This window comes from Perna viridis, chromosome 1 (assembly GCF_037379345.1).
Source record: "Perna viridis isolate PV_CMFRI_1.1 ecotype Kerala chromosome 1, ASM3737934v1, whole genome shotgun sequence".
Taxonomy (NCBI): Eukaryota; Metazoa; Mollusca; class Bivalvia; order Mytilida; family Mytilidae; genus Perna; species Perna viridis.
Window position 1 is genome coordinate 27524105 of NC_142445.1, and position 17639 is coordinate 27541743.

General features: G+C 31.8%; 1 protein-coding gene across 10 annotated transcripts; it reads right to left on the reverse strand.

The window, feature by feature from the left end:
- Positions 1 to 66: 66 nt before the first annotated feature.
- Positions 67 to 17606, reverse strand: LOC148628036 (cyclin-D-binding Myb-like transcription factor 1). 10 transcript variants are annotated; one of them, XM_088583740.1, is made up of 18 exons: positions 17551 to 17606; positions 15282 to 15704; positions 14384 to 14497; positions 13401 to 13453; positions 11322 to 11463; positions 9305 to 9381; positions 8866 to 9056; positions 7902 to 8011; positions 7397 to 7465; positions 6952 to 7111; positions 6473 to 6541; positions 5814 to 5896; positions 5244 to 5378; positions 4733 to 4881; positions 3938 to 4088; positions 3616 to 3647; positions 3097 to 3205; positions 67 to 2505 (listed from the first exon to the last, which is right to left on the reverse strand). In XM_088583740.1, exons 2-18 carry the CDS (start codon positions 15691 to 15693, stop codon positions 2396 to 2398), a joined length of 2166 nt encoding a protein of 721 aa, XP_088439866.1. In that variant the 5' UTR covers positions 15694 to 15704; positions 17551 to 17606; the 3' UTR covers positions 67 to 2395. The 10 variants fall into 10 exon arrangements, with proteins under 10 accessions (XP_088439866.1, XP_088439835.1, XP_088439888.1 ...); XM_088583709.1 differs by having other exon boundaries at positions 15282 to 15707; positions 17538 to 17599; XM_088583762.1 differs by having other exon boundaries at positions 17538 to 17587.
- Between the last annotated feature and the right edge of the window lie 33 nt (positions 17607 to 17639).

Sequence of the window (17639 nt, forward strand, 5' to 3'; positions counted from 1 at the left end):
ATCTTCGTTGCATTGATTACTTTTGCACCAGAACAGCATTTTACCCTTACAAAATTAAAGCAACTATTTCCCATTATATAAATTTATTAAATTCAACAAACAGAAAAGTGAAACATAAATTATATATTTGACATGCATTTAACAGTAACTCATCAGTAGATAGGATTTCTATCAATCAAATAAAAATAATTATTCTTCATAGCAAGTGTGATGACCAATGTTTGATTCTAACATGATGACATAACTTGTGTCTAAATGTTTTAGAAATCATCACCAACAGACAGAAAGACTCCAAAAATGTACTGTTATTTAGAAATTATTGCATGCATTTATTTTTTTCAAGGCTTCATACAATTGAAATTTCCTTTGTAAAATCAAGATCATACCACAATAAATACGCGATAATTGTGTGATTTCACTATGCATGTTAAAATTATTACATTTTTAACCCTGTTGTATTTTTCCATACCAATAAAAACAGCGATAATTTCTAAATTAGCAGTATAATGAGTGTATAATTCACTCACAAGTTATATTCAACTTACATAAACAACTTCATTAGTTTTCTCAAAATAAACCATATCACACATGTATGAATAAGTTAACACAAAAAAAGACTGGATCAAACAGGCCAATCATTATGCATTTAAAGTTTTAGCACATACATGAAAATTATTGCAGAAAAAACATCAACAGAACATTTATTCTCGAACACAAGTAGCACTATACATGTAGTAATAAGTAGTTCTCCTTAATAAAAAAAGCCAGATAATTATTCATGCTTCATTTGAAAATTAGAAGCTATTACACAGACAAATGTGCCATATATGATAAATGAATGGTGCTTGATTCATATATTAATCATGTGATAATCATACAATACTTTACATATGATAGTCATATATACATGTATAAACCAAAACATGATTATTATATGTAAACCAAAACATATGTTTGTCATATCATGCTTGTTTTGTATGATTAACATTTGTTACAAACCATATGATTCTTTGGCTGTGTACTATTCAGGCAAATAATCAAAATTTTGGCATAGTCCATGCTTATCAGTCACTAATTTAATCACATGTATGTTCAATTGTGGAGTTATTCTTTTCTCATTGCGGTTTGTTTACAGTCATTCAACAATTCAATGGCAGTAAAAGTTCTTTTTCAAATAGGGCTTTGATGACTTCAGCATTTTTATGCCTAAAACTTTTCTACAAATCTAAGCAACCAAACTGCACATAATAATGAGTGCAATTATACATTACGCTTATATTGACAAAGTTACATTGTATTTTACAATTAAAGGGAAAGGTAAAAGAATACACCAGATTTATTGATTGGCACTTTACACACATCTTTGGCTATTAAATTTCTTTGATTCAAATCTTCAAGAAAAATTTCACCCATTTACTTTTCTGAATCTTCCTCATCCACAAATAATAATTAAGTAGCTGTCTTTGTAAGAATCATGCAAAATCTGAAAAATGTGATGCACCCCAAAAAAGGCTACATATTTTTATTTTTGTAATTAGGTTGTTTGATGGGTCTATACTGTGAAATGTGTAATTATTCATTCAAATCTGCCTGCTCTTAGGAGATAATCGACATTGAAAATTCAGTAGATTCTATTGTATTTGAGCGTCATTTACAGAGTTATCTCCCTTAATTTTGAAATCTACAGTGCATTCTATACAATTTTTATCCCCTAAGAGCACGGGTTATATCAAAAACCACATGTTAATTTCTGTTTACTATGACATTTCAAACAAAATATCAAAAATAAAAATATGTAGGCTTTTTACCCATGAATCACATTTTGCATGATTCTTAGCTGGAGTGCTACTTAATGAAACTTCAGTAATATGATAAAGAAAATCCAATCCAATGTTTTGAGCTGATCTGCCCTCATGCCAGATATCAAAAGCATACACCAGTAGACAAAAAAAAATTATAGTCCGGGCACAATTTGATCCTGATGGACAGACTGATCACTATAGGGAGTCTAGCGAGGCCCTAATTAATGCTATCACAATCAAGAAAGCTGAAATCTGAATGGCTTGTCATAAAGTAGAATAGAGTATAGTTAAATCTCACATGTAGCCACTGTATGAAACACATATAAAGTCTAATTCTAATTAGATTACCAAAAACAAAATCCAATACACTACATTTGCACAAAGTCAAACTTTTAGGAAAAATTACATGTACATTTGATCAATATAACAATAAACATCATGTAACTAACTATTAATAGGACTAGTAAGTAATAGGAAAGTCTTTTTAGACAGAATGTAAACAAACAGGCAAGATAATCTCAGCAATGAACAGATAAACTAAATTAAAGTAACAACTTAAAGATAACTAATGTGTCAGCATCCTGCAACAACTTCTATGCAGTATTAGAGTTATCCAGATCTGAATCATGATGATGTCCCTTGTCTATCTCAGCATCTGATGAGGAACCAATGAGATCAGGACCCCCTGATGGTAACATAGGATCTGTAAAGGAAAATGCAACATCTGTGATACATTGGGAATATTTCAGTAAGAGAAACATAATACAGTTATGTATAAACCATATACATAGGGCATTAAAAGTATTTTCATACAGCAAAAAAAAAAAGTATTTTTTTATACCTACAACTTCAAAATACTCATACCATATGTGTAATCTTTTTTTAATTGGTCTGCTACATTGTGTATGTATATCTTTTCTGTTTCATGTGTTCATTTTTGGGCCTTTTTTTTGGATTTGAGGTATTTGAATCATCACACTGCTGAAGCTATGGTATTTTTTTGCAGATATGTAATAACTAATAATCAGTAAATGTATAAAACATGAAAATAAAGCGTGACCTGAATTTTATTAAATACACTGTGCTGAACTTCAAAAAGATTTTGTTTAACATCTTAAAAAGAAAAGTATCACGGAAAAAAATAGACAGACATCAGAATTTCTATCAACCACTGACAAGGGTATGAAAAGTATTTTGTCACAAAAAAAATCATTGTACTATATTTTCTTTCTTATCAAATATGTTAAAAGAAAAAGAACATACACATCCATATCTACAACTTCCATTTACATACCCGATAATGTACACATAACATTGTTTTCCACAAAGTTCGCAGGTGAATCAGTAAGGTCACTATCATTCGTAGTAGAGGTCTGTGCCATTTCTGCAACTTCTGATATAGCCTGTCAAAACACAGAGCAAGAATTATCAATGATTTTTTTTTATAAATATCTTGGAGAAAGACCCTTTTTTTTTTTAAAGGATTCAGAAGTATATAATATGTTTTAATAAAAACTAATTTCTGTTTTTGATTTGGTAAAAAAATTGAGAATGTGACTTAATGGTAGCACTCATGAATTTATTTGTCTTTTGTGTATACACACTTTGAAAAAAATGGTTCATTACCAGATAGAAAAAGTAAAGAAAAAGAAAAAATAAATGTTTATCTTCAAGGAAATAACTGACCTGATAGGAAAATGTTTTTTTTTTGTTTTTTTTTGTTTTCCTTCGGCAGGTCATCATAAGTTAATTTTCATCAATCATTACATTTATACATTAACTATTTTTCTTATATTTTAAAAACAGTACTTACACCAGACTCAAAATCTGAGGTTGGTTGGAGTTCTGAAATAATAAGTAGCAACATTCATCTTTCAAAAAAAAAAAAAAATTAAGTTGCATGCAAATACAAATAACCAGAAATAACTGACAATAAATAAAAAGGCTGCAATCACTGTGAGGTTTTCAGGGATTTACTTTGCTGATTTTTTTATACATTTTCAAATAGTGAATTTCAAGTCCCCCGAAAAACCTGTGGAGCCTGACTAAACAAACATGATTGTCAGATTTACTACTACGATTAGTAACTAAAGATAAAAGAGTAATTCAATTTCAATAATAAGCAATAACAATACCTTCTGATACTGCTAATGTGACACTGTCCTGTTCAATTGGTATCCCAATATTGTCTGCATCAAGGGAGGCAACTTCAGTCTCATTTGATAAAATCACAGATTGTGGATTCAATTCCACTGAAACACCATCTGTACCAGAAATGTGTGTTGTCTGAAAAGTATTTATGAAATATACCAGTACAAACAAGTCATATTACATGTATATACAGAATAACACAGTTTTGTATTCAAGACAGAAAAGTTAAGGCAAGATGTGACCTTCTAGTGAGACATTCAAAACTGGCGCTACTCTGAATGTCTGTTACGTCACAGTTAAAAGGCAGTACCCCAGATATACCGGTGATATAGACGGTGCCTCAGCAACATCCTATATATGTAGAATGTAAGACCAAAACTATAAATGGCTAAAAAGTTTTCTGAAAAAAGTCAAGATTTATCATCATGGGTGTTGAGGCGCTGTTTTGTCTTTGAATACGTCAATGGATACAACTTTATATTTATTTATTTATTAGTAATTTGCAAAATTTAAGAAAAACAAAGCACATTTTCTTCCCCCCAAAAAATCCACAAAATTAATTTTCAGTAATTGTTGAATGTTCATTGGTTATATAAACACCACATATTTTAAAATTTCCTTATAAAAAAACATACAAATTGTATACTTTTTGATAAATTTGTTTGCTTTCATTGTCAAATCTCTTCAACACAACAAAAAAAAAAACCAAACAAACAAAAAAACAAAAAAACACATATGACAAGCAATAAATATTCTCATATGCTTAATAAATTGCTTACAGGTAGAGTGTGTACAATGATATGATCAGTACCCATGGCCATGCCACTAAGAGATATAGGGGTACTACTGGTAGGTTGTATCAGGTACATCCCTCCATCTGTTTGGTGTAAGACCTCATACTGGATACTGTCTCCTCCCTCCTCTGCTCCTGTAATATATAATAAACATACTGTTGTCTTAACAACCACCTGCATTCAGCAATAAACTGTCTTAAAAACAATTATTCAAATATCCCCTGTACTGCATTCTGCATAGAACTATCAAGTCTCATGTGACAATGATTTTTCACTCCCTTGGAAGCTAATCTTAGACAAGTTTGACTGTAATTTTTACTCTTTTCCAACTGTGTAACCTGCTTAGTCTGTGCATCTGTATATTTATACTTTATAAACAATCTAAGGTGTGGTGGATTGAATAAATTTAGTTGAACTTGTATGTGGTCAGCATGATATAGGAAAACTCAACAATAGAATATAATCCTTTCAATTCATTAAATGCCTGGGAAAGTACCTGAATTTAACTGTACTGGAATATATTGTGTGGCATCATTCTGTATACCAATAAACTTCATACCAGCTGTTGTCTGAGAAGTCTGTTTTACTTTGAGATTATGTAAATGAACATTCTTTAAATACTCCAACATATCTGAAATAAAGGATGATATACATGTAGTGAACACAAATAACTGCATAACACTTAAGGAGTCCTTTTTTACTAATATAAAGTCATACCTAAAAAAATAGTGTGTGTGTGTTCCTGTTTACTGTGAAATATCATGTGTTAACATGTATGGAAGTTGATTTTGGAAAGCACTCAAAATTGCTTACAACATATGACCTATCTTTATATAAAAAGTCACGCACCAAATCTGAAATCATTCATCCACAATTGGACGTACGGATGGGTACAATAAAGTAATAGTTTGTGTGTGTTCTTGTCTGATATCACAATTGTGTGTGTGTTCTTGGTGCAAGATCAGTGGCATTGCAATGGATGCAGATGCAGCAGAAATTTGAATTAATTGTTGCTAAGAATCTTAGAATGAGACTTTGATACTGTTTTACTGCTTTTTCACCATACCTTTAAATTCCATATTTTGGTAATCAGTGCAATGCCTTTTTAAGGACCACCATTTCCCTCTCAGCCACTGTGGTGACCTTACACTAAAAGTAAATTCAAGGGATTAAACTTACATCATATATGATGAACCTCAAAGGCCATGTGATCAAAACAAACAAGAAATTTGTGAGCAATGGCTCACTACTGATACCCTGCTTTCAATTAAGATATAAGGAACATAAACAAAGTCCTTGGTAAACAGGTAGTTGTTGATTTTTTTCATAAATGGATCCCACCAGATAGCATACCCACAGGAAAAATGTGTTAAAATTTAAAGTCACTGTAATGACTTCAACTTTCAAAAATATAAAATAAAAAAATAAACAAAGTCCTTAGTAAACAAGAAATTGTTGTCATATTTTTCCAAAATGAATCCCACCATATATCAAGAAAGGAAGAATGTGTTAAAATTTCAAGCCACTGTGATGAGTAATTTCTGAGAAAACTGTGACCAAAAAAGGTGTTATGTAAACACGAGTAAGGGTAAAACAAAATACAATACCCCCTCTCCTTTGAAGAGGGGGTATAAATATCAATATCAATACACAATTTATACACATCTACATCAGTCTTCACACCTTAATTTCAGTAAACAGTCAAAACATAAATAGATAACTAACCTTGGCCAATTACTGGCAAGTTCATTCCAATCTATTTCTGTGTCATTATTCACATTCAAATTAGAAATTCTACAAAATAAAATTGCATGAATATAAAAGAATTCAAAATCAAATCAATAAACTTCGACAATATTTTGTGATAAAAATTATTTATGAACAGTGGTAATGTTAACATGGCAAACTGGACCTGACATTTAAAGTGGCGTTCATCACTTATCATTATTTGCATCAAAATGTCTGAAATACAAGGATTTGTACCACAGATTGTCAAACAACTGTCACATAAGCAAACTCAGTTTAAATCATTGAAATTGAATTTTTAGGTGTCTAAATGTTTTGATAAACAGAATATGATATGGATATTTTCATATCACATTAATCAGTTTCCAAATGGACCTATATTATCCTCAAGCAAGCTCTTATGTAAATATGGTTGTCTCAGGATTAAGAAAGCCAATATAATATTCTATATTTCTTACTTCAGAACCAGATTAACATCATCCTCCCTGGTCCATTCTGTTCCTCCTTTTTGTTTCCAGTTGAGGAAGTTCAGCCATTTAGTTCTACACTGCTTCTCTGACCTGGTTCCAACTCTTTCTGCAACCAATGCCCATGACAACCCAGTGGTTACACTCTCTCCTATGAAAACAGTTCATTAATTTGTGTCCTTATTTATCATTTAAACTAAAATTACAATTTTAAAAAACCCTCAAAATTCTCATTTCACACATAATGTTATTTAACTAACTTAATTACGTGGCTTTAACTACTTTTTTAATTCACAAATTATGGGAAAGTATTGTACTTTAAAAAGTTCTGAATAAGCCTACTCTGAAATAATATACAATGTACATGTAGCAGGAAAGAGACCATTTGGGTGCACAAATGTCCAGACTGAAGTTAAAATGACTTGCATATGTATACCTGGCTTAACACCGGCTAATTCATACACTGCTGCAGCAAGTCTCCTTTCTTCTTCTCTGAACCATTTGCCTGAAAAATTATAATTTTCAAGATAAAATAACCCAATAAGTACATGTATGTAGAGTCAGGTTTGTCATAACAAATAATTACACCCCACAATTAGGTGCACCTTTTTTTTATTATTAATTTTTAAATACAACCAATACATACGAAGTTAGAGAAAGGTGTCTGTGTGTTATGTTTAATATGAAAATAATAAATATGATTTATTATGAAGATTTAACACTTCAAGAAATTGACATGATGATAATGTCTGGTTTAAGAAATAAGTGAAGAAACAAATATTTGTGAGAAACCAATAACCTGATTGTCTTGGCTTCTAAAATTTTCAGCTGAATTAATGACTGATAAACAATTTTTGAGAGTTTTAATTTCTCACACCTTTTTATCTATCATAAAATATAATGTAAATGAGAAAACAGATACAGATATATCAAAAACATACCAGAATTACATGTATCTCTCATCAGTCTGCATTTATCCTTTACAGATGAAGCACTCCTTCCCATGGCATTACCAATGGATGCCCAATCATTTCCAAACTTCATCCTTAACCTGAAATATAACAGATATTGAATGAAATATTCAGGCTAGGTTCATATAATTCCTATTTTTCTATAACCTGTTGTATGTGAAATTAAGCCAATGAAAGTTTATAAGTAAGCTTTGTAAGTTTTTTTTCCGTAGAAAGGTAAAATTCATGCTGATATTCTGTAAAACATTTTAAAAACACTTAAATTCCGGAACACTGTAAATCTTATCTTTATTACATCAATTCATTTAAAATTAAGATTACATTGGTTTTTGATACAATTTGCTCAATCAAATTGCTACTCATGCAAAAATCAAACCCACTGATCTTTATAGAATTAACTGTGAGAGTATAAGGCCAAAAGAAAATAGTAACTTGGTTCTCGGGTCCTTCCTTGCCTTTTGAAAGTATACTTCAATAGCCCATTTTTTTTAGAATTAAAAAAAAACCAATCACTTCTTCCATCATTTTTATTTTGAAGTTCACAAGATGAAAAGAACCCTCACCACTTCTTATGAGCCATAAAAAGGTAATAAATTCCTCCCTACTGTCAAGTATTTTCAGGATAAATTGGCTTTGGAATCAAGAAATTATCATTGAATAGTCGTATCCAATAACAAAAAATTAGCATGCTTGAAAATATCCACTCTTAAGAAGGTAGACCTAGGACATAACTCTTTTAATCAGTGATATGTTTGTATCATATACAATTTCATCAAAGTCTTTCAAGCTTTCATTTGAAACAGAATGAAATCAGCTCAAGTACTTTAATGCTTACATGAGATTGATGTAAAATGCTGAAAACAAATGTTCCAATGATTTATAAGAGTTGTGTCCCTCACCCTGGTATACCTCCTAAAATCTACTCAATACATACTCCTTAAGCTTCTGTATTTCTTCATTGGAATATTTGCCTATATGGTTTTTCTGATCATACATCCTCGTCACTCTTCTGTACACTGAAAACAACGGTCTCTGTAAACCTCTAGCAACACAGCGATAAAAATCCTTCCTTTCATCTTTGGACATTTCAAATATAATATGTGTAGGATCCAAAATATTACGCTCCTGAAAACATAGGATTAAAAATGTAAATACTTACACAAGTGATAAATGTTAATTTCTATAAAAAAGGTATTTTGTTAAACTTTTGTTATTAAAATCATATTTTCTTTTGATGAAACATCGGAGACTGCAATTCACAAGATTAAAAATTGTCAATATTACTTTTTTTCATATGGGAAAAGATTTCAAAATTGGTTCCATTCATTTTTTTTCCAGCTAACTGCATGTCTTAGAGAATAAGAAAAACATACAGCACAATATCTGTTGATATTTTCTTGTAAGATGTCAACTTCCTCCTTAGTCCATTGTCCCTGTTTCCATGTGGCACCTGAAAAAACAAATCAAGTTTTGATTCAATAAAATTTTTGAATCAATTGATTTATTTTACTGTGGAAGAATATTTGTTCATAGAGTACCATATTTTTGTGGTTTTCATTAAATTTCATTTATGGTTCAGTCAACCCATGAATTCTAAATCCCATTAAATTATGAAGTTTCTACTGAAAAATCAACTGCCTTAATGAAATCAATGAAGTCAAAAACCATGAAACAAGAGGCTCCCAGGAGCCTGAATCGCTAACCTGGTTGAATTCTGTCTTTCAAAGGCAATAAATTTAACAAGTTGTCCAACAATTTTTACTCAAGAAGACTTTGGTAGGACTTATCATAAGGATCATTCAGCAATTAAGAGGTTTCTTTCTATCTATCATAGTTTTCAAGATATTGGCTGAAAACTGAAAAAAAAAACAGTCATTTTTCCCCTTTCAAGGGCACTAACTCTTATAAGGAGTCATCTGACAACTTTTATGCCTGAAGACTTTTGTAGTCCTAAAAATAAGGATCACTTCAGATATTGAAATAATTTGGCTAAACCTAACAGTTTTGGAGATATATGCAAAAAATTACAAGCTGACCCCTATGTTCTATTTTTAGTAATGACAACCATGTTTTTCGACGGATCAAAAATCCCCACACCAGTTCTATGCAGGATACCCCAAGGAACATTCACCCAATTGGTCCAGTAGGTTCAGTGGAGAAGAGTTTAAAAAGAAATAACATTAAAAACAGCAAAAAAACATTGAAAAAGGGCAATTACTCCAACAAGGCTTAATAGATTAGAATGAAAATTTGACTACAGATAGATCTCATCATGCTGAAAACTTTTAGCCCATGTCAGTATTTGGCTAAGCATAACAGTTTTGGAGATATATGTGAAAAACTACAGGCTGACCTCTATGTTCTATTTTTAGTAACAGCGGTCATGTTTTTCGACGGATCAAAAATCCCCATGTCAGTTCTATGCATGATACCCCAAGGAACATTCACACCAAGTTTGGTTCCAATTGATCAAGTAGTCTCAGAGGAGAAGAGTTTTGAAAAATTGTTAACGATGACAACGGACAACAACGACGGACACCAAGTGATGGCAATAGCTAACATGGCCATTGACCAGGTGAGCTAAAAATGAAGATTTGACAAGGAATGAAAATTGACGCAAACAAATACAAGTAACTTATGATGTATATAACTGAATTTCAAGTCACATTTTGTCTACTGTGGAAGTATTATTGTTCATGGGTCTTTTAAACCATGAAATTTTTGTTCCCAATGAAAAAGAGTTGTCAAACCACAAATTCTAGAATCTATGAACTGACATTTTTTTCTACACACCGAAAATTAGTACCTATACATCAAGGTAAATTGTACTTTTATCATATTTAATTTTGTTATATGGTCATGAACAAAAGTAGAGTCTAATATAAATAGCACTTTAACAAAGTAAATTTTCATTGCACAAAGTTAGCTTTTAATTAAGTAGCAGACTGTCTAAAAATTTGACAGAAGTTGATTCATGCATTTCAAAATCCCACCGAATTCAGTTTTATTTCTTGATCAGAATCAGTTACTGATCACATAACAAGTCTTAGTTTTTCATTTAGTTGTTGAGCTTTTGAGATAAAAAATATAGATTGTACAAGAAATTGGCCCGTTGCAAGAGTTATTGTTCTTGATTCAGTTTCATTTGTATGAGTTTAGTGGGAGATGAATGTATTATTTTCTAAAAAAGTGCAGATGTGAATGCAGAAATGATTATCGTTATGTGAAAGTATGGCAGACTGAAAAAGCATCGTTTGTCTATTGGGTTTTTCTTGACCATGAATCACTTTACCATTGGCAGTGTCTGAATTTTATATGGACTGATACTTGAAGTCTTTTTCAATGCATACAAAAAAAAAAAAACAAATTCTATAGAAGTGATTCTATCACCTTTACTATGAAGTGCATCTTTCTCGTCCCTTGTAGTGAACCATGCTTGAGAGATATCAGAATTTTCTAATGCCTTTCTATTACCAGTAGATGATGGTGGTCCAACATCTGGTGCAGTCACTAAAACAGGTCCTTGTCCAAGCTGGTAAAAAAAATCATATATGAAAGAACAACTCATATACACAAGTATTTAAGAATTTTCTTTATCGTCTATTGATATATACATGTAATAATATAAAAGCAAGTAGGTTAAAGATTAGAGTGAATGAAGAAGTAAAGACAATGTGAAAGACTCCAAACTAAGAATTATCAGAAAGATAAATGCTTTACTATATTATTAATACAGTGCAATCAAATATAAACTGAACCCTGAATAAACTGAAAACCTATCTCCAGACACTCTTAGAGTTCCTTCATACCAGTTTAAAAGTTTTTTTAACCTTGGTAACCCAAACATATGTCAAAACAAAACTCATCTTTCAGATTCTACAACCAAAAATAGGTTAGGCCACAGTTTTTTAATTTTTTGGTTTACGGATTTGCCGACCCAATTTTTCCAGTTAGCAGAAAAAAAAATAAAACTGGATTTCTGTCTTCCAGTTATTATCATTTTACTGTCACTGACTGCAGAATCAAAACTCATCTTACAGATTCTACTGCCCAAAATAGATTAGGCCACAGTTTTTTTTAATTTGTTGGTTTACGGATCTACCAACCCAATTTTTCCAGCTAGACGAAAAAAAGATAACATTGGAATTTCAGTTTTCCAATTTAATATTATTTTTACTGCCACCAGCTACAAAAGAATTGAAAAGTGCAAAATTGTAACATCTACTATATTTTTTCTGTCTCTGAATTCTTCCTGTACTTGGTAGTTTTCCTTCTTTTTTGGTATTGATTTTTCACTAAGCCCATCTATAACACAACTTGTTTACACCAAATCAATGTTCAATGATAAATTAAACAGTACATGTTCTAACCAATCCTGCTTTAAAACTTGAATTTTCACACTGATGTTAACTTTTTTACCACCTTTATTTTAACCATATCTATATCATATTTATATTATACTCTAAGGAAGGCTATATACCATTACAACAAATCAGAGGAAATTTACATTGTTTAAGTACATGTAGAGTGTATTTCTAGTTCCAATTTTATTTTTTATTTTTTCCCAACTGACTGACCCGATTTCATACAGTCACAAGACCATAAACCAATAAATTAAAAAAACTGTAGCTTTAAGTAGCAGTCTTTGTAAAAATCAGACAGGAGGTGATTCATGCATGTCAAAACCCCACCGAATTCAGTTTTATTTCTTGTTCAAAAACCGTTACAGATCACATAACCAGTCTTAATTTTTCATTTGGGGGTTGTACTTTTGAGATAAAATTTATATAGATTGTACATGAAATTATCACTTTGCAAGAGTTATCGTTCTTGATTTGGTTTGATTTGGTTGATTTTAGTGGGAGATGAATGTATAGTTCTCTCAAAAGTACAGATCTAAATACAGAAAGGACTATTGCCACATAAAAATATGGCATATGTAGGCTAAATAGCATCAAGTGATTCATGGGTTTTCCTACACCATGAATCACCTTACCATAGGCGGTGTCTAATTTTTATATGGACTGATACTTATGTTAAATGACAATTCAGTTTAAAAACATGTTCTCTCATTCTGAATAAAGATGGGTTTGTTTAAAACATCATCTCACATCATTTTGAATACGTACATGTACATAAAGATCTAAATTTTACATTGACTTAATTTGATATGAAAATTAATGTACATAATGATCTACATGAAAATGGAAATAATAACAACTATAATGTAATGGTTCATGCACCAATCTTCCTGCTGGAAAATTGAGGAAATACTCCAAAGTGAAATGACCTGCTGTATAGTAAAATAATTGACCATAAAAGAGTGTTCCATAAACATGTAGTAGTAATTCTGGGTTGTACAAAAAAACCTTACCAAAACCCAAATTTTCTGAAGCAATAAACAATTTTTTCACTCTTAATCAAACCTGAAAATATCACAAATTTATTCTGTGCTTATAATTTACATACCTGAACAGTTTCAACTTTTTCTACAACTGTCTCTCCGGTTGTTAGGTTGTCATCTGTAAAACAAATCAATAATATCAGGTATATTTTGCTTCACCTTACTGCACAGTTAAGGCAACATAGAAATGCTTTAATTTACTACCATATACGGTACATTGCATAACATAACTAAGCATAATCCAAGAAATAAACTGAAACCTTTAAACATCTAGAGGTACTGTGACAGTGAGAAAGCTCAAACAAGACAATCTCGTGATTCACTACTTCAGTCCTTTCCTTCAAAATTCTCAACAACTAGCCCAATAATAGAGGATTGTATAGGATTCAGTCCTTTCCTTCAAAATTCTCAAAAACTAGCCCGAATAATAGAGGACTGTATAGGATTTAACTAGCCTGAAACAAGAAAAGTACACATCATTTCATTAGCCCCATTAATTTTTTACTAGCCCCGAACATCAGGCTAGTGGCTAAAGGTGAGATCTGCTTCTTAAAAATTTAAGCTGGATAATCTACCTTTGTATTGACAAAGCATATATGATCTTTCTTTATGAACATATACAAAGTATGCATAACTATCGTGTTAAATCCTTGAATTGGATTATCTCTCTTTTGAAGTATCAAACAAATGCATATTTCGACAAAATCCATTGAGGGTTATAGGGCCAGTTGTCCTTATGAGATACATGTATATGGACTGATTGATGAATAGACAGCCAGACAGGGTGATTCTTACAAATCCCTAAACTTTATTCACAGCTGGGTATCAGTGTTAGCTGTAATAGAAAATTTGCATTAGCCACACTGTTATAGAAAGAAGGCATAGTCAAATTCTGTGGCTAATGTCTAATGCATTTGAATAGGCCATCTTCAAACTTTAATTAGCCTCATTCAAGATCATCTAGCAATTGGCTTTGTGGCTACTTTTTATCACTAACACAGTACAGTTACAATTTTTGTCATCAATAATTTCTTTTCTTAAGCTATACCTGGGGCAACAGAGAGAACATAAGATTGTCCATCCCCTCCTTCAATCCTGAATTTCTTCATAGCAGGTTCATCTCCACCTTGTCCACTGTCCCCAGAGTCCATTCCTAAAGAAGCTAATAAAAACATTGCATATTGCTTTATCTTAATTACAATCTACATCAATGTACAAGATCAATCAATACCTACTTCAGAACGAATTTTCTATACTTCATTTATTTTTACATGAGACTCCTCTGCATACCACATGAAAAAAAAACTGTACAAAAACCCTATTCAGATAAAATGAAGATTTTAAAATAAAAAAAAAATAATCAAAAAATGATATGCCAGGCATGCACTAAAAAATTAACTTGTGAACATTCAACCAGTTTTCCATTACAGATGAGGGAGGCTCAAAAGTTTACAATTTGATCTTTTTTAAAGAGGAGTTTTGTCATTTATATATCTATTTTACTGTAATTTCTTCTTATTATTAAATTATTAATCAAGTCAAGTTTTATTCTGAAAGTAAACTGCGAGAATGTTCTTTAGAAGTCAAATGATGGTGTTTCACATGAAAAAGTTAAAATTACATTTGAACACTTGTTCTACTTGTAAGTGACTACTTACAACGTTAATTCTAATTCCCTTCCTTCACAGCGGACAAATGTGAGTGGCGTCACCATTTCAAAATGTGCTTGTATTTTAATTCCTCTGCTTACATGACAAATCATATTTGATGATTTTTGAAGTTCCATAGCATTTCAGTTATTTACAGAAGAAAATGAAAAGTATTGCAATGAAGCAATTTTATCTCCATTTTTAATTTGGTGGAGCCACAGTGGAGGAAAATAATGGCTCCACTGTGAAGGTGGAGAATTTAAAATTTAGGTTGATTGTAGTGTAAATCATAAGTACCAGCTGCCTCTTTGGACAAAATAAGAAATCCAGCTGTTGAGGAGGGGTCCATATCTACAATATTTTCTATGTCTTTCCATTCTTCAACATTAGTGACAATATCAGTGGGTGCTTCCTTAGTCAAATCAGCTGATCCAACAGTAGCCTCCCCTGTTTCAGATGGTACCGGTAGTTTCGTTCCTACTCTCAAGATTGAAGAAGCGGCTTGAGTGGCCATCCCTGTATGATCTGCCCCTGCCAAAGCTGTCTCATCAACAAGGATTGCATTATTAGTTACATTGAAGTGATCTGTAGCTTCACCATTCAAAATTATGCCTTGAGTAGAATTTTCGATCACACCTTGCACATCATTATTAGATTCTTGCAATGGAATTCCATTTTCAATAGGGATCTCTGATTTTTCTGTGTCCATAGATTTTCAACCTGCTAAATAAAGGAGACAGAATTACATTTGACACAATACACTAATTGATGTGCGACAAGTAACCTCATGCTTAAACATCTGTATGAAAACGAGCATGTACGTTTTGTATAAATGGGGTCAATAAGGATAACAACAAAATTATTGAACACAAGTTCAAATTTAATCTGACAAAATATACAAATGTATATTACACCATCGGAATAGTTGGTACTACAATGGTGCTAACTTGGTACAGGTTAATATCATACATGTAGCTTTGTACAGCAAGTCAAGTCTTCAATATAATGTGTATTTAGAGTAGACAATGGAAACTTTGAATACCATTGATATATGTAAAAGCACATGTATAAGTACAATTAACTATATTTGCACCATCTCTCAAGTATTTCCATTTGGTAACCATTCTAACAGACAGACTAGATAGAAGTCAAGCTAGCATGTCACATTTTGATAACAAATATACACCTGGTACAGTTGTAGAACACTAAAGTGAATCTAGTCAAGGCAGAAATACATTGTAATACTGATAAATACACATACATGTTTCTTGAAGAAATAAAGTCAAGGAAAATTATGGGGGTAGAATTTGTGAAAAACCAAGATATGAAAAAAAAATCCAATTTTAGGAGGCACCTACATGTACAACAGGTCCACTCCCTTATAAATCGGCACGTGACATGATTTATCCTACTATATTATGCCCCACAACGATCCTACAGGCTAACAGCAAGTAGTTAATGACAGTACATATACAGTACATATACAGTACAGAAAGAGTCGTACCATAACTAAACACCAACATAGTGGTGTACCACTTTCAGAGTGGTTCTCAATAATTTTTTTCTACAGGAGTTTTTTTGTACTTTCTTTTTTATTGTGAGTCTATCAATTTCAATGCAGAAAAAAATATGAAAATATCTTCTAAGACTAAAAAGATACTTGTTGCCACTCTAAAAGTGGTACACCACCATGTTAGTGATTAGTCAATGTATGTCTCTTTCTGTACTGTAAATATACATGAAAATTTTATTTAATGTTGTGAATACACAAGAGTATATACATGCGAGTCAATATATCAACATGAGCTCTATAGTCTCTATTTTAATTGACAGCAAGATTTGCATCTGTTTGGGCTGATATGAGCTTTTTCCTCCCATGGTTCCTTCGCTTGTGGGGAAGAAAGTCCCTTTAATAATATTCTAGGCTTAAAAATCAGTTGAAACCTTCACCCTGAAGTTCAAGCTACAGCATTCATTGTAGGTATTGGAAAACGTGAGCACTTTTGCAACTCATGTGCACAGGTGTCAGACCTCGTGATTACAAGCCTTGAGCTATAATGATACTTACATGTATAATGATGAGGGTTAAAAGCTGTATAGAGCTAGTGTTTGTATTTATATACCAGCGATTTTAAATAAAGTTTCTATCTATCTGGTTTAATGGCAATGCCGGCAATGGCCTGAATGGGTTGAAATCATAACTAAAATTTGTTAGGTAGTGACTAGTGTGGGATAGGTAAAATTGAACATGGTACAATTTTGACAACTTCCCCTGAAGGCAATGGACGGGAATTGATTAATGCAAGATATGTCATATATCTGACTGAAATGGCTGTGTATAGTTCATGCAATTTTCATAGCAAGTTACTATAGTAAGCATTTCGTGTCCATTGGCATAGTCATAGAGAAGAAAATGGAGTTTGTGTCTGATTCGTCAAAAAGGCTTGCATTCACCATAAATCTACTACACACATAAAACATAATTTGGAATCGTTCTTTGACATTTGATACATATAGTTTTCCTCCTTAGAAACACGTGGGTTTGACATTTACTATGTTTTCGTACGGGCGACTTAGGAAGAGCCAGGATGACAACCTTGAAGTCCCAGGATGAGAGAAAAATATTTGCGGATGAATAATTTAGACACTTAACAT